General features: G+C 42.6%; 1 protein-coding gene across 1 annotated transcript in view; it reads right to left on the reverse strand.

Annotated features, from left to right (window-relative positions):
- Positions 1–18,845, reverse strand: part of LOC143286767 (dihydropyrimidinase-like) — a 50,393-nt gene that overhangs the window by 6,736 nt on the left and 24,812 nt on the right. The window contains exons 6-13 of the mRNA XM_076594532.1: positions 17,314–17,456; positions 15,506–15,695; positions 11,706–11,862; positions 9,288–9,429; positions 8,675–8,758; positions 6,197–6,376; positions 4,095–4,181; positions 2,869–3,082 (exon numbers count right to left, since the gene is read on the reverse strand). Coding sequence (XP_076450647.1) covers positions 2,869–3,082; positions 4,095–4,181; positions 6,197–6,376; positions 8,675–8,758; positions 9,288–9,429; positions 11,706–11,862; positions 15,506–15,695; positions 17,314–17,456 — 1,197 coding nt within the window. The remainder of the gene's footprint in view (positions 1–2,868; positions 3,083–4,094; positions 4,182–6,196; positions 6,377–8,674; positions 8,759–9,287; positions 9,430–11,705; positions 11,863–15,505; positions 15,696–17,313; positions 17,457–18,845) is intronic.

Here is an 18,845-nt window from a genome sequence, read left to right on the forward strand (position 1 = left end):
CCTGACCACCGCTTTACCGGTGGCAGAGAAAAATGACATAATGCCCAGCCACCGGTTGAGCGGTGCGTAAACACTTAAAGCGTGCAGAGTCTCAACCTGGCCCGTCAGGGTAGAAATCAGGGACAAAACGTGCGAGAAAACAACTGTACACAACGCAGCAAGTAATTGAAATGCTTGATGATTTATCGGAAGTAGAGTATGACAATGATTACTCTGATAGTGAGGTGGAATTCGAATCGGATGATTCTGCTACAGATAGTGATGCTGAAAATGAATCTGAGCATGCAGAATCAGTTGATCAAAGGAGGCGTGTCAGGTTGAGACTCTGAACGCTTCATGGTAGAAATCAATCTTTTTTATCCAAAGCACATGCACAAAACACAGTGAAAAGGCGCGGCAATGTTGGTACTACGTTTGCTGACGTCAGAATATTACGGTTTTTCTGATTGGCTCTTCAATATAAGTCAACCAATAGCAAAACACGACACAAGTGTTTACACACCGCTCAACTGGTGGCCAGGCATTATGCCACCCCTCCCCAGCACCGGTAAAGCGGTGGTCAGGGCTCAAAAGGTTAAGAAAGATGGGACTGATGGATTGTTTGTAATTCACTAACTGCTCAAACATGCACCCAATTTGTTATTTCATTCCCAGGCACCAACGCAATTTTTTTTTTTGTAAAGTCCTGTCTTTTCTTGCCAAGATAGCACATCTGCCAATGAGACACAAAACGGAATAGGATTTACTATTTTCCATATAGAGATGGGGTTTTTTGCTGGTTGTTTTTGTTTGCTTTGTTGTTGTTTTTTTTTTACTAAACAGCTAAGACAACAGAAAATATGCAAAAACCAATTCCCATTAAGAACTTCAGGCACACACAAATTCTAGAGTTGATGTAATAGATGTAATGTGTAAAGGTATAATATCATGTGTTTTGTAAAATACCTACAGCAGTTCTCCTGAGAGAGCGTAGTACAAGTATCCGTTATTATCATAATCATCATCATCATCATTATTATTATTGGATTTTTTTTTTTTTAACCATCTTTTACAGAAGAAAATGTTTCTACCAGAACCACAGTGTACACAGTACAGTGAAGGTTAACAGCAGGTTAAAGATCCCACAGCATTTTTCAGCCATCAGGGCAGTGAATTCATCTCCACCGTGTCCAGGGCTTGGCATAGGAAGGCGGGGGCGGGGCGGGACCCAAGTCCTCTCATTCTGCTGTTTTGTATTTGTATTTCTTTTTATCACAACAGATTTCTCTGTGTGAAATTCGGGCTGCTCTCCCCAGGAAGAGTGCGTCGCTATACTACAGCGCCACCCTTTTTTTTTTGGTATTTTTTCCTGCATGCGGTTTTATTTGTTTTTCCTATCGAAGTAGATTTTTCTACAGAATTTTGCCAGGAACAACCCTTTTGTTGCCGTGGGTTCTTTTACGTGCGCTAAGTGCATGCTGCACACGGGACCTCGGTTTATCGTCTCATCCGAATGGCTAGCGTCCAGACCACCACCCAAGGTCTAGTGGAGGGGGAGAAAATATCGGCGGCTGAGCCGTGATTCGAACCAGCACGCTCAGATTCTCTCTCGCTTCCTAGGCGGATGCGTTACTTCTAGGCCATCACTCCACTGTTCCACCCTTCCCCAGTTCAGGTACCCTTGTACACCTGGGTGGGGTGAGGCAAACTGAAGTAACGTGCCTTTTGGTGTCATACACTGTACCATGTCAAACTGATGCAAACTAGGCCTATCGGTTTGCTCTGCTTGGCCAAATTTCGCACGGCTAACAGTGAAAAGACGACCTATCTTGCCCGGTCTGCTCTTAGCCAATCAAACACCTCTACAAGCTACAAGCGCTGGATCATTGGCCAAGGCTCTACATGCCATCCTGTCAGGTTTACGCTCTGTCTCGTCTTACACTTTTTTTGGCTATTAAGCGTGTTCATTTGGCCTTAATTTGCTGCATGCGGCTTGAGTTTATTGTATTCTTACATTCTGTGTACTCGATTCGACTCACGTGCCTTTCCCAAGGACGCGACACCAGGCAGAAATAGGGAATCGAAACCTAACCAAAGGATCAGAAGTCCAACACCATACTGATTCTGTCCCGGCGCCTCCTAGGTTAACTACTGTCAAAAGAAAAGCAGGCAGCCAGCCCATTAGCGCCAGTATTCTCCTCCCCTCCACTAAACCTTGAGTGGTGGTCTGGACGCTAGTCATTCAGATGAGACGATAAACCCAGGCCCCGTGTGCAGCATGCACTTAGCGCACATGAAAGAACCCACGGCAACAAAAGGGTTGTTCCTGGCAAAATTCTATAGAAAAACCAACTTTGATAGGAAAACAAATATAATTGCAGGCAGATAAAAATACAAATTAAAAAAAAAAAGGGTGGTGCTCTCTGCGTAGTGACGCGCTTTCCCTGGGTAGAGCAGCCCGAATTTCACACAAAGAAATCTGTTGTGACAAAAAAGAGTTATACAATACAATACACTACACTACAATACAATCAGTATCAGTAGCTCAAGAAGGCTTCACTGCGTTCGGACAGATCCATATACGTTACACCACATCTGCCAAGCAGATGCCTGACCAGCAGCGTAACCCAACGCGCTTAGTCAGGCCTTGAGGAAAAAAAAACAGAAAAAAAAAGAATTACACAAATAAAGAAGTAAATGAATATCTAAATATGAAAAAAAAAAAAAAGATACTACTACCACTACTACTAATAATAGTAGTAATAATAATAATAATAATAGTAATAATAATAATAGTAATAATAATAACAATAATAATGATTAATAAATAAATAAAGACAATAATAATTACAATACAGTACAATACAATACAAGGAGGGCGAGCCGTACCGCTCAGGGAGAAGGACGAGTCCTGCATGTTGCGGCCACCACCACGGGTCCTGCCGCGGGAATGGAACCCAGAATCCTCCGTGGGCGACGTGACCGCCGGGGGGCTCATGGGGGCCGGCATGATGGGGTTGTCCGGCAGCTTGGGCTTGGCAGCGCTGAGGTCGACGACTGGACCTGTGTAGGGCTCACGATCCACCTTCTGTGGCTTCCGTGCCTACAAATACATATATATATATATATATATATATATTTGTATTTGTATTCCTTTTTATCACAACAGATTTCTCTGTGTGAAATTCAGGCTGCTCTCCCCAGGGAGATCGCGTCGCTATACTACAGTGCCACCCATTTTTTGTATTTTTTCCTGTGTGGAGTTTTATTTGTTTTTCCTGTCGAAGTGGATTTTTCTACAGAATTTTGCCAGGAACAACCCTTTTGTTGCCGTGGGTTCTTTTACGTGCGCTAAGTGCATGCTGCACACAGGACCTCGGTTTATCGTCTCATCCGAATGACTAGCGTCCAGACCACCACTCAAGGTCTAATGGAGGGGGAGAAAATATCGGCAGCTGAGCCGTGATTCGAACCAGCGCCCTCAGATTCTCTCGCTTCCTAGGCGGACGCGTTACCTCTAGGCCACCACTCTATAGATATATATTTATATATGATATGCACACATGCATCCACACACATAAATATACATTCTTCTTCTCACTGGTTCATTGTCTTTTTACAACAAGGTAATTCAGACACAACAAAGGGCATTTATAATGCACTCTACCTCCTTACCACATCTATATAAATGCATTCATTCGTTTCAGGTCACACAAACTCATGTGAACAAACACGTGTGCACATATACGTGCAAGCATGCTTGCCCTCGCGTGATGTGTTTACGTGTGTAAGTGTTAAGTATGCACAGTCACAATCTTCATTCATCATAAAACTGAACTCGATCCACATTCATGAAGAAAAATACAGAGAAAAACTGTCCTGAATGTTCTGCATTGTTTCAAGAGCTGAATGAAAAACAATACCTATCAAAAACAGTGGCTGTTATAAATGCTTTTACATGATTTAACCTTAAGAAAATACACAGTCAATGTTTATGAATGCGTCAATATGATCTACCCGTGAAACATCGGAAGACGTTTTTACCACACGTTCCACACTTTTCTCTCACTCAGCACACCTCGCACGACAAGAGCTGTACAGGAAAACACCCTGACCTCGTTCCTGGTGTCCACACGGCCGTACACCGCCTCCGAGAAACAGGGAGCGGGCACAAAGCGTCCACTTCCCTTCGTCACCTCCACCTGCACGCATCACACAAGTTTCAGCCTCTGTGATGGACGTATCCAATTATGACCACTCCCGCCTTTTCCTCGTTTAGAAATGAACATTATGTATACGCTTTTTCGTTCCACAAGCGCATTTCTATGTCCCACCACCCACTCACCCCAAAAAGTTACATTACCTAAATCGGAAAAAGTTTAGATCTTGATCTAGTAAAAACAAAAAAGTTAATGTTGTGGAAACCAAAATTTCCCAAAGGAAAAATCAAGAGCTTTAGAAAATCTTCAAGGGAAGTTAATGCTGTTGATCTGTAACTGTCTACATATTGATATTTTTGCCTTTTGAATAAAATGAAAGACAATCATTTGCATTTTGTAAATACACTTAACCCTTTGAGCCCTGACCACCACTTTACCGGTGGTAGAGAAAAATGACATAATGCCTAGCCACCGGTTGAGCGGCGTGTAAACACTTGTGTCGTGTTTTGCTACTGGTTGACTTATATTGAAGAGCCAATCAGAAAAACTGTAATATTCTGACGTCAGTGAATGTAGTACCAACATGGCCACGCCTTTTCACTGTATTTTGTGCATGTGCTTTGGATAAAAAAGATCGATTTCAATATAAGTCAACCAATAGCAAAACATGACACAAGTGTTTATGCACCGCTCAACCGGTGGCTAGGCATTATGTCATTTTTCTCTACCACCGGTAAAGCAGTGGTCAGGGCACTCTTTTTATATCTACCGTGACACATTAAATACCAATTATTTGCAAATTTTGGCTCAGGAGCTCAGGCAGAAGGGTTAAAATTGCTCAGGAACTCAGGGCTCGAAGGGTTAATACTCGCTGACATCATAACAGAAGCTATCAAATTTTATGACTGAACAAAGAAGGAAGATACATCCTGCCTCACTACTGCATCAGTGCATGGTAGATGAAGTGACTGATCTTCTGCACAAACTGTTTAAGTGAGTCACAACAGCTGTCATCATACAATTCAATGGATGCTGGTGGTGTGGTTTGAAAGGGAGAATGACTCGATTTTTACCCCTTTGACCTGACCTTTTCTACCCAAAATTTTATTTTACAATTTTTACAAAATCTGTGGCGTGCAGATTATAATTATGTTCCTTTTTACATGTATGTATTCTAAGTGAAAATTGCTGTCATCTCAGCCGTTTAATCATGTGTGTGTCTGTGCGTGTGTGTTAGTGTGTGTTGGAGTGTAACAGTTGCAGTATTGATAGTACGTTACTTTGTGAGTTTTATGCATTGTTTTTATAATATTAATGATTCTGTTTTATGTTTCTGCTACTTTTTATATGCTTTCTTGTTTCACGTTAGGTATTGGATTGTAAAGCGCTTAGAGCTTGCTTATGCTTGTATTATAGCGCTATATAAAAAAATAAAATAGAATAAAATAAAAAATAAAATAAAATGGCATTTACATCCATGGCGTCCGGTTCACAATTTCTGCACCAAAGGACAGATCAGGCTGAAAATTTGAGTGGAGAAAACTATACTAATTAGGAATACATACATTTCTCTTTGTTGTGTGTGCACTTAGACGGGTGCCATAGCCGAATGGTTAAAGCGTTGGACTTTCAATCTGAGGGTCCCGGGTTCAAATCACGGTGACAGCGCCTGGTGGGTAAAGGGTGGAGATTTTTACGATCTCCCAGGTCAACATATGTGCAGACCTGCCAGTGCCTGAACCCCCTTCGTGTGTATACGCAAGCATAAGATCAAATACGCACGTTAAAGATCCTGTAATCCATGCCAGCGTTCGGTGGGTTATGGAAACAAGAACATACCCTGCATGCACACCCCCGAAAGCGGAGTATGGCTGCCTACATGGCGGGGTAAAAACGGTCATACACGTAAAAAGCCCACTCGCGTATATACGAGTGAACGTGGGAGTTGAAGCCCACGAACGCAGCAGAAGAAGAAGAAGAAGTATGTGCACTTAAACTCAAAATCCAACAATGGGGTGAATGAAATTAAACCCACAAGCCAAGCGAAGGCTCCCCACCTTTCCGTCATCCACCACCACTTTCCCATTGCTGATGACGTAGACTGGAACCCCGTGACACTCCATGCCCTCAAAGATGTTGAAGTCCACCGCCTGGTGATGCGTCTCCGCCGAGATTTTACGGGTCTGGTTCGGATCCCAGACCACCACGTCTGCATCTGACCCTACAGCGATTCGGCCCTGTGCAAACCCCAAACAGATCTCCAAGTCAATATTGTGTTATACTTATTTATTCTTATTCTTGTTGCTTATAGTCCAACCAACTACACAGGGCCATATCAGGACTGTCAAACCACACAAATGCTCAACTGTCTCAACACAAAACTGTCACATCTACAAAAAAGACAGACCCACAAAACACAGTTCATGACACAGCATCCCAACCATTTAACTCCTCATGGCAAATAAGACTAGGCCATGCAGAGAACGCCAGCCATTCCGCTTGATTTATCATCCCTGGATTACAAAAAATCGTAAAAACGGAAAAAAAAACCAATACTTCAAAGCCAAACAAAAAAGGCCATGTAGGCAAACAGCACTGCAGAATGGGCAGCTAGTGCCTATCCCAGCGTTTACATCTCACTACCTAATCGCCAGAGCAAAACAGCACAGATAGTACATCATAGACTGCGGAAAAGAGAAAAAAGTGTCAAGGCTTGCTTGAGAAAAGAAAGGGGAATGGACTGGGAAGGCAGAAAAAGGAGACAACAGTGAAGAAAGAAAAAAGGACAGAAACAAAGAGAGTGATAGAAAAGAGGAAATTTCTAGCACAGAATTTCCAGAAGGCGGGGATGCTGTTTATACTGAAAGACCCCCGGCATCACCACGGGGGATCAATATTGTGTTCGTTCTTTAGTATAGCATCTGTTTACTATCAGTGATATTAGACAATTAAAAACAGGAAAAGAAAAAAAAAATTGGGGGTGGGGGGGGGGGGGGGAGGGATAGGGAAGAGGAAAACAGAAAAGGTAGAAAACTACAACAACAACCAGGGATCAGGTTCGACATCGGTCATCGGTCATTGACGCATTTAATTTTGAAATGACCTATTGTTTTTCAAGTTGCCAGGTCACATGACTTATTGTTTTTATGACCAGTCGGTCAACCAAAGTAACCATCTCTCTCTCTCTCTCTCTTTAACGATCGCGATCGCTTTGTCGTCTGCTCCTACAGGAAATGACTATAAACTGGTTTATTAAAATACGGATCCGTGACGAAACGAAATCCGAAACGAATCTTTATCGCTGCCTTTCGCGAGCTTCAGAAGACCAGAACATTGCATTTTCTTGTCAGAAATCAATGACATTCTTAACTTCTTTTTTTTTTCTAGTCAATGAATGACCAGAATGGCCAATGTATTACATTTTCCTTTCATTTGTGCATTATTAAAGTTTGAAAAAGCCCGGGATGGGTGATATTTGACCTATTGATTTTCAAAATGACCTATTGATTTTATGTTCTTCCGGTCATATGACCTATTGTCTATTGAACCCAAATTGATCCCTGAACAACAACAAAAATGCATAACTAACATGCAATTACATTTAACAGTAACAATTCAATAATGGTAATAATAACTAGACACCATTAACACAATTCTGAAGTACATCAAAGGAATGTAGAAATAGGGCTATGAACTAATGCCTGTGAAAGTTCGACAAAAAAAACCTCGTCAGAAATAATTTTCCAAAAATCATCTGCAGAATAGTTATTCTCTTTGAAATACTTGGACAAGAAGATATATAACTGCTGACAGTGAAACAAACAACGATGCAAGCCAAACTGCTGATTGCAGATGCATTTAACATTTTTACTATACTTTGTCTTCAACCCATCAAGTTTTATTCAGCAGAAAGTAAAAGTTATCAATCTTGTACAGCAAGCTGATGGATTCGGTATCTTTTCTTTTAATAATATTCTCGGGAAATGATGTCCCTTTATGTTTTATAAACTTTTCCTTCCATCGGTTATGAAATCGACGCCATGCTGATCAATATTGTGTGCAGACCTGCTGGTGCCTGAATCTGCTCTGTGTCAACAGACATGCAGAACATCATATATTCACAATAAAAATCCTGTAATCCAGTCCCGGTTCTGTGGGTTATGGAAAAGACAAAACATACCCAGCATGCACATCCCCTAACACAGAGTATGACCCCCTTAAAAGCAGGGTAAAAATGGTCATACACTTGAAACCCCACTCACACAAACGTGCTAGTAAACATCGTAGTTGCAGCCTACAAATGCAGAAAGAAAAAAGCAAAAAAAAAAAAGAAAGAAACAACAGAAACAAAATCCCTGACTGCTAAGCTTTCAAGGAACAGAGAATAAGGGAGGGGATTTACATAAGGGAGAGCAAAGAGAGAGATCTGAAAAGAACAAATGACGACCAACCCCACAGGAAACACTGTGAACAAGATACAGACAGACACACACACAGACAGACAGACAGACAGACACACTGACAGACAGACTCACCTTTCTGGGGTAGATGTTGAAGACCTTGGCGGCTGTGGTGCTGGTGACCGCCACGAAACGACACGGGTCCATCTTGCCGGAGTGCTATATAGGGGACAGGATCGGTCAGTCAGTAGACAAATACATAAATAAACAACAAAAAGAAACAAATATATAAATGAATAAAACACAAAGGAAGGGAGGGTGTGTGTGTGTGTGTGTGTGTGTGTGTGTGTGTGCGTGTGTGTGTGTGTGCATGCATGAGTGCATATGTGTGTGTGTGTGTGTGTGTGTGTGTGTGTGTGTGTGTTCAAGGATCTGTGTCTGTCTGCCTTTTTTTCCGTTTTATTCTGTAAACTTTTTTTCTGTATTTTTTTTTCCAAAACATAAAGAACAGGAATCATCATAAATTTAAAAAAAAATTTTTTTAATCGATAAGATATAATAGCAATATAGTCTTGTTTTTTAATTGATGTTCACTGCTCCCCCACTCCCCCCCACCCCACTCCCCCCCAAAAAATAAAACAACAACAAATGAACACTTTTTCTCATCTGGTACTACTATATCAGTGACCTAAATGGCCATGCACACAAACGAAGGTCTGTCTGTTAACACATTGCATTGTGAACTCACCACGCCCTTCTCCCAGACAACAGACATGCGGTCCTCCACCCCGTTCACCCCGTTGGGGATCTGACGGAAGTCGTCTTTGCCCAGGGCTTTCTGCTCTCCCTTGAAGGTGCAGTTGTCTGTGCCCGTCAGCTGAAGGTCGTTGCTGTGGAGAGAGCCAACCACATGCCAAAGGGGATCCATGTGCATGCATCCGAGTACTGCGTCAACTATTTTTCTCTGTTCCTTATAATAATAAGTGGCGTTTATATAGAGCTTCTTCTTCTTCTTCTGCGTTCACTCGTATGCACACGAGTGGGCTTTTACGTGTATGACCGTTTTTACCCCGCCATGTAGGCAGCCATACTCCGTTTTCGGGGGTGTGCATGCTGGGTATGTTCTTGTTTCCATAACCCACCGAACGCTGACATGGATTACAGGATCTTTAACGTGCGTATTTGATCTTCTGCTTGCATATACACACGAAGGGGGTGACATGGATTACAGGATCTTTAACGTGCGTATTTGATCTTCTGCTTGCATATACACACGAAGGGGGTTCAGGCACTAGCAGGTCTGCACATATGTTGACCTGGGAGATTGGAAAAATCTCCACCCTTTACCCACCAGGCGCCATCGCGATTCGAACCCGGGACCCTCAGATTGAGGGTCCAACGCTTTAACCACTCGGCTATTGCGCCCGTCGTTTATATAGAGCATTTCTCAAGAAATACTGCTCAAAGCGCTTTGCTTTTCGTTCCCCACTCCCCGCCTCCCCCATCAATACTCCCCTCCACCCCCACACCCAACATGGAAGCACGAGCCAGAAAATGAGCACCTGAACATTGGAAACCACCCACCCACCCGTGACTTCCTCCAGAAGACGCATCCCTGCAACACGCACTCACGAAAAAAACACATACACGAACGCACAGACACTCGCCAGCACCCCGCCACAGACACACAGCAAACAGCCTCTCCACAACATTACATGCTCCACCATCCTTTTTCAGTGCTGCGTCAATGCAGTCAACCTCACACCTCTCAACCTCAACCTCCCATCTCACAAGCAAATCCAGACTTCCGGGAGTGGATTTCTCTTCATACCAGGATCGAACCCAGGGCCCTTGGATTGCAGACCTACGCTTTTGATTAACTCACTCCATACGAACGGCGAAAGAGACGACGTTAACAGTGTTTCACCCCAATTACCATCATCAAAATATTGCAAGCGGAAGGCCCTTATACTGAACAGGTGAATGTTGACAAAGAATACCACAATTCTGATGACGGAAGCTAAAGGTTGGGTCATTCAGACACCCACTGGACATCCGAGGGGTCTGTATAGAGGAGAAGAGAGGACTGGCCGTACTGAGTGAGTTAACCATTCAGCTGTTGTGCCCGACCGAAGAGTGGCTTTGTCCAAACATCAGACTGGGACCACCACCACCAGCCGTACCCCCTCCATCCCCCTTCCCCTCAAAAGAACTAGCAAGTGCGTTCTGCTTCACTTCATGGAAATAGTACACTCGGAGATGCCACACACCCTCTGAGCTTTTTTATGGAACAATTTGGATTTGTTTTTGTTTTTTTTGTTTTTTTGTTTGTTAACATTCTAAATTCTTTTTAAAGAACACTCAGTCACACCAGCATACATGAATATTCACATGCACAGCACACATATGTTAAAAAGCGTACATGCAATGTTTATCTGCAACAGAGTCAAATTCTGTTTTTTGGGGGGGGGGGGGCTGTTTGTTGTGAACAGATCAGGCCTTTTTTGCACAGTCCACAGTTTTCTAGGTGCTCCAGTTTCCAGGTGCTCAGTGACTCATTAATAACCCGCATTCAATACATCATGTGCATTGCAAAACTACTAAATGGCTTGCAACAATAAAGTAGTCAGGTGAGCCCAGCTGGCCAAAAAAAAAAATTTGCTGGACAATTTCGAAGTCAGCATAATGTTGAAACTTCTTCATCTTCTTCTTCTTCGTGGGCTGCAACTTCCACGTTCACTTGTATGTACATGAGTGGGCTTTTACATGTATGACCGTTTTTACTCCGCCATGTAGGCAGCCATACTCCATTTTCAGGAGTGTGCATGCTGGGTATGTTCTTGTTTCCATAACCCACTGAACGCTGACATGGATTACAGGATCTTTAACATGCGTATTTGATCTTCTGCTTGCGTATACACACGAAGGGGGTTCAGGCACTAGCAGGTCTGCACATACGTTGAACTTGGAGATCAGAAAAATCTCCACTCTTTACCCACCAGGCGCCGTCACCAAGATTCAAACCCGGGACCCTCAGGTTGAAAGTCCAACGCTTTAACCACTCGGCTATTGTGCCCGTCATAATGTTGAAACAAATCGCTACAAGTCATAAAGTACTAGGACATCAGAACAGCTGCCATCACTGTGTGTGTGTATCACCACTGACTTGGCCAGCAGGTCCATGAGGTAGCCGGGGGTGGTGGTGTCAGGGCGAAGGGGGGGTCCCAACACATAGCCCGCTGCATGGCGCCAGCACGTGTTCCACTGGTGAGTACCGTCCGTCCCCAGACAGGCCGCGATGGGCTCCCCGAACACCACCTTGCCTGTGGCAGGTGAACACAGCATGGGAAGATCAAGCCTCGTCTTCATTTTATCTTTTAACTCTTTCACGACCAAGTTTCTGTGTGAAAAACACTCCCCGGCACCAAATATTTCAGAAACGATGCTCTCAGTCACAGGCTTCGGTTCATATGGAGTGATGGCCTAGAGGTAACGCGTCCACTTAGGAAGTGAGAGAATCTGAGCACGCTGGTTTGAATCACAGCTCAGCCGCCGATATTTTCTCCCCCTCCACTAGACCCTGAGTGGTGGTCTGGACGCTAGTCATTCGGATGAGACGATAAACCCAGGTCCCGTGTGCAGCATGCACTTAACGCACGTAAAAGAACCCATGGCAACAAAAGGGCTGTTCCTGGCAAAATTCTGTAGAAAAATCTACTTCAATAGGAAAAACAAATAAAACTGCATGCAGGAAAAAATACAAAAAAAAAAAAAGGGTGGTGCTGTAGTATAGCGACGCGCTCTCCCTGGGGAGAGCAACCCGAATTTCACACAGAGAAATCTGTTGTGATGAAAAGAAATACAAATACAAATACAAATGTAAAAACAGCACAATGGACTTGTTCACTTCAAACTCGGTCAAGGGGCAAAGGTTAGTCATTGTTCTGTTGGCGGGAAACTAGCTGCAGCTGTCAAGCTTTGTTACAATGTGAACAAGAGAGGCAAGGCCTTCAAGACTCACTTGTGATAAATTAAGTCCCCTAGCATTAATTACAGAGTAATTTCCCTTTTTTACTATCTGCACCAAAATGTTTGCAAAATAAATAAAACTTCCATGCTTAGCAAAAGAAGTTCCTGTTTGAACAGAAAATGATAATAATGACTCCTCTTGTTGTTGTGTCAGAATAAGAGGTCAAAGTGCCAAGTTTAGAGAATACAAAAAATATAATATAACAGTAAATGCAGTTTGCATATAATTAGGCTTCATTGTTTTAAACAAGATGACTGGAAAGAACTGAATTTTTCCTATTTTTATGCCTAATTTGGTGTCAACTGACAAAGTAGTTGCAGAGAAAATGTCAATGTTAAAGTTTACCACGGACACACAGACACACACACACACATACACACACACAGACAACCAAACACTGGGTTAAAACATAGACTCACTTTGTTTACACTGTCTAGTCAACTAGTCACCCATGGTGGTGAAAGAGTTAAACTTCTTTGGCTATTTGTTTCATGAAGATAAATGGTTAGATTTTTCATTGAAACAATTGTAACATATGTCACTTTCATCATACAACTTAACATTTCATTTAACGTGCAGGTGTGTGTGGGGGGCGGCGGAGGGGGGTTGTGTGTGTGGGGGGGAGGGGGGGGAAGAGGGCGTTATTTCTGCAGGATATTTTCAGGAAGCAAAAAAGGACAGACATGATGGAGGAGCAGGCAGTGACATCTTCTTCTTCTCTTCTTCTTCTGCGTTCGTGGGCTGCAACTCCCACGTTCACTCGTATGCACACAAGTGGGCTTTTACATGTATGACCGTTTTTACCCCACCATGTAGGCAGCCATACTCCGCTTTCGGGGGTGTGCATGCTGGGTGTGTTCTTGTTTCCATAACCCACTGAATGCTGACATGGATTACAGGATCTTTAACATGCGTATCTGATCTTCTGCTTGCATATACACACTAAGGGGGTTCAGGCACTAGCAGGTCTGCACATGTGTTGACCTGGGAGATCGTAAAAATCTCCACCCTTTACCCACCAGGCACCGTCACCGTGATTCGAACCCGGGACCACTCGGCTATTGCGCCCGTCAGGCAGTGACATCAAGAGCCACCTCATTAAGGCCAGAATCACCTTCAGAATGCTGAACAATGTGCAGAGATCCCTCCCAGTACAGCACCAACACCAAGCTGAGAATGTAGCGGAGTTGTGTACTTTCCACACTGCTCTGTGGCTCAGAATGCTGGATAACGACTGAGAGTGATATACTGAATTTGTAAAACCTTCCACACACACACACACACACACACACACACACACACACAAACAAAAAAATCTGAAAAATCCTGCAAAATGACTGCCCCAATACCATCCCCAACCAACTACTTGCCCAGCACAATCAAGAGAACATGGAGACCATAACCACGAAGAGGAGGAGGAAATGCATAGGGCTGGTTACATGAAGACAGCATATCTTTCTAACCTTATCAGTGTTTACTGTGTTGTACAAGCACAAGCAGCAAACATTATGCAAAAATCAAGAGTAACATATTCGCAATGGTGTCGTTGTTGTTCTTCTGATGCTCTGTTTGTTTTGAACCATATTTATTTCAGACTGTGCCTGGTACTCTATGGAGATACCCGTATGACATTCATAAACATATTATTGAAGCGAGAATTAAATACAAAGTTGCGTGTCTCTGCTATTCTGCTTTCCACTCCACAGGACCTACTGATCTTTCTGACCTTATCAGTGTTTACACTCCCACAAGAAATCTCCGCTCTTCCTCTGACTGTTACCTTTTGAAACTTCCTCGTGTCAATACAAGAGCCTGTGGTGAACGTTCTTTCTTCTTTGCTGCTCCTCACATCTGGAACAACCTCCCTCATCATATCTGTGCATCTGATTCTATTTCTGCTTTTCGCCCATCACTAAAAACTCATCTTTTTAAAACCTATCTATAAGCACTCTCAGCCTCCTTGTTCTCCAACACCACCCATGTCTGCTCACTTTGGATGCATGTAGAGTGGGAGGGGGAGAGTGTGTGTTGGGGGGCATGGGGGGAGGCTTTTTGAGAAAGAGTGGTCATGAATATTTTATGTAACTTGTAATAATATTTTTCTTTCATGTAAAGCGCCCTGAGCTCTTAGAGAGAAAGGGCGCTATATAAATGTGCATTATCATCACTATTATTAACACGCCGACTGCCCTAAAACCCTCTTGGCCGAGAGAGTGGGGATTAACTTGGGCAAGACACTCTCTACTATAATCAAATTCTAGCCCAAATAGTCAGAACAGCAGTTGCCTCCTCTGCTGTTCTGATGGTCATAGTCGGACACGACTGATTATCATATGTTTCTTGGTGGCCATTTCTCGTTATGGATTCTGGAACCTGTTAAAACAGCTGCAGGACTGAAAGGAAAGACATACCTCAAACCAACCACTACCGTGTGAAGTGCAAGACGTCACAACTTGTCATCATGTTGGATCGCTCAAAAGCGTATGATAGATTCCCTATTGAAATAGGCCCGTTTTTGATCAGTGGATGATGATTGATATGATTTTCTTTTTCAGTTTAGCTCTCTGTTTCTGTCTCTGTCTGTCTGTTTGTCTGTATCTTGCTGCAACTGTTTCGTGTTAACATGGAGACTGTAACCACGAAGAGGAGGAGGAAATGCATTGGACAGGTTACATGAAGACAGCAAAGTTACATCACCCAGACAGCCTTCACTGGACACCAGGTGGACGCAACAGAGGAAGGCCAAAGAACACCTGGCGCAGAACAGTCAAAGGGGGGGGGACTCAAGACCCTGAAGCACACCTGGGACACCATTCAGAGACTATCTCACAACAGACAAGAGTGGCGGTTCTTTGTTGCCGCCAGAGGACATGACAGGCAGGAAGTAAGCAAGTAAACAAGTATCTGCAGTCCACGAACGCTGAAGAATTACCCACCTTTCCTCCTGGCGGCAGACACGACGTCCGCAGAAGCCTTGCTCATGACGTGCACGACGTAGAGCGGGGCTCCGGCCTCGTCAGCTATAGTGATGGCCCTCTGAGTGGCCTCAGCCTCTACGTCCTCCGGGCGACACATGGCGTGGCCCTCCGGACCCGTGATGCCCTTCTCCACCATCTCCTTGGATTTCTGTGTGATAAATGACAATGATAATAATAATAAATTCCTTGCATTTATGTGCAGAAATAATAATAATAATAAATTTCTTGCATTTATGTGCAGAAATAATAATAATAATAAATTTCTGTGCAGAAAAAATAATAAAATAATAATAATAATAACAAATTCCTTGGGTTTCTGTGTAATAAAAATAATCATAAATTCCTTGGAATTCTGTGTAAAAACAATAATAGTAAATTCCTTGGATTTCTATTAGGAAAATAATAATAAATTCTTTGGATTTCTGTGTAGAAATAATAATAAATTCCTTGGATTTCTGTGTAAGAAAAATAAAATAATAATGACAATAATAACAAATTCCTTAGATTTCTGTGTAAACACAATAATAAATTCCTTGGACTTCTGTGTAAGAAAAATAAAATAATAATGACAATAATAATAAATTCCTCAGATTTCTGTGTAAACACAATAATAAATTCCTTGGACTTCTGTGTAAAAAAAATAATAAATTCCTTGGCTTTCTGTCATGAAAAAATAAATAAATAAATTCCCTGGATATCTATGTAGAAATAATATTAACAAATTCTTTGCATTTCTGTGCAAAGAAAAAAAAAAGAAAAAAAAAAGAAGAAGAAGAAAAGAAAAGGAAACAATAATAGCAATTCTTTTTCAAAGAAACAAAGAAAAAGTTGCACAACTGAAACCAGCTCTAAAGATGGCGATGCCAGAAGCAATCACTGTCATCCAACTGCGAAGTAAGAACCCTAACATTTCAATCCTTACAGCCCTCATACGGTTTCCTCAGAGCTTTGATGTGGGCCGTTCTGTTATATTACATATCATTGCAAACATGTTTGTGTATGATTTTCGATTTATGTTCGTATCTTGTTATGTACTATTCCGCCCAATATTCCTTATGACCCCGGTACACTTGGTAATAAAGACATATTTTATTCTGTTCTATTCTGTTCTATTCTATTCTATTCTATTACCATGCTGAAAGTTGACAACATTGTTCAGCCTTGTTCCGAAGTTACTTTTTGAATTTCACCAAGTCAGTTGTAGCTCAATCACCTCTGACATGACTGTGCCTTATTCTAGGATTTTTTGTTGATTGTTTTTTGGGTGTTTTTTTTTTTTTTTTCAAATTTAGGGTGTATTTCTTACAGACAGAAAATGACGGTAATAATAATAATAATAACAACAATAACAAAAAAATCATAATATTAATAATGATGATATAAATATATTGTACTTATATGGCGCAAACAATAGTATTAATAATGATGTTAACAATGTACTGTACTTATATGGCGCTAATAAAATTAATAATGATAACAATGTACTGTACTTAAATGGCGCAAATAATATTTATGATGATAACAATGTATTGTACTTATACGGCGCAAACTTCCCATATAATGGGCTCCAGGACGCCTCACATTCAGACAATACAATTACATACACAATAGCGCATTATATACCACACAAGAGGAAATGGGGACATAGGAGTGGAAAAACAAAATCGATATACACCAATGCAATACCACAAATTGCAGATATGAATAATTGCAGGAAAAAGGCCCTCCCACCCCCCAACTCCCCTCCCCTCCCCACACACACTTACCAGAGCAATCATATGGCCGTTCTCTGCGTGCACCATGGGGACAGCTCCTAACTCTTTGCATTTTCTGAAGGATGAGTAGAGCTCTGGATCCTCCAGCATGAAGACATCTTTGTATGCCATGAACATCTTGAACGAGTTCACCCCTGCAACGTTAAAAAGGTAAATATGCCATGAACATCTTGAACGAATTCACCCCTGCAACATTAAAACGTCAACGTGCCATGAACATCTTGAACGAGTTCACCCCTGCAACGTTAAAACGCCAATATGCCATAAATATCTTGAACGAGTTCTCCCCTGCAACATTAAAAAAGTAAATATGCCATGAACATCTGGAACCAGTTCACCCCCTGCAACATTAAAACTTCAACATGCCATGAACATCTTGAACGAGTTCAACCCTGCAACATTAAAACGTCGAACATGTCCGTTCAGCACACACGGTTAGCTGTGTGCAGCAGCGTGTGATTCATTCATGCTAATCATACAGGCCAGCTGACCCTAAGAGCATTCTTCATTGTTGGAGGCTTCCTTTGTGTAGCTGGCAGCAGGGATGGCAAGTCTGACATGTCCCAATGGCACAAAATGCCTCAAATACTGACTGGCTCAATAGTCAAGCTTTAAAGTGTTGGGCTTTCAATCTGAGGGTCCCCAGTTCGAATCTCGGTAACGGCGCCTGGTGGGCAAAGGGTGGTGATTTTTCTGATCTCACAGGTCAACATGTGTGCAGCATTGCTCGTACCTGAACCCCCTTTATGTGTATACGCACGCAGAAGATCAAATACACATGTTAAAGATCCTGTAATCCATGTCAGAGTTTGGTGGGTTCTGGAAACAAGAACAGACCCAACATGCACACCCCCGAAAAGGAGTATGTCTGCTTACATGACAGGGTAAATAAACAAAACAGTCATACATGTAAAATGTTACATATCTGAGTGTGTATTTGTGCATGCTTGAAATCTGATCAAATGACACAGGAAATGAATGATGAGCAACCAATGGCAGCCGTTAGTTGGGTCTATTTAGGTAGGCAGCCTGTTGTGCAAATGACCCCAAGTTTTAAAGCGCTTAGACCTTGGCCTCTCCAAAACCATCCTGCAAGGGACTGTAGAGGGAAGGCGCAGACAGGGGCAGCAGAGAAAGAGCTGGTCCAACAACGTCAAGGAATGGACCAAAATGACGATGCCAGATCTCCTCATGACAGCTGCCAACAGAACGGCGTGGCGAGCTATGAATCTTCCTCATGTCCCCCCAACGACCCCAGCGGTCGAGGGAATGAACACAGAACACACAGACCTTGGTCTCCGACTGAGGACAGGCACTGTATAAATATCCATATCATCATATGTGGCACCTCCCTTACTGAACACCAGAGACAAGCTGCGCAATGCCTGGCATCACTTCAGCAGTGTCTTAGTCTTCTATTATTGCATTCAAGGTTTCTTCCGAAACAGTTCCAAAACTTGTCCTTTCACAGTACCTTTTCCTTTTGTTCCCCCCTGACTGAGTATGCAGCCTGAAAGGGCTCT

The sequence above is a fragment of the Babylonia areolata genome, chromosome 10, assembly GCF_041734735.1.
Source record: "Babylonia areolata isolate BAREFJ2019XMU chromosome 10, ASM4173473v1, whole genome shotgun sequence".
In the NCBI taxonomy this organism is placed as follows: domain Eukaryota; kingdom Metazoa; phylum Mollusca; class Gastropoda; order Neogastropoda; family Buccinidae; genus Babylonia; species Babylonia areolata.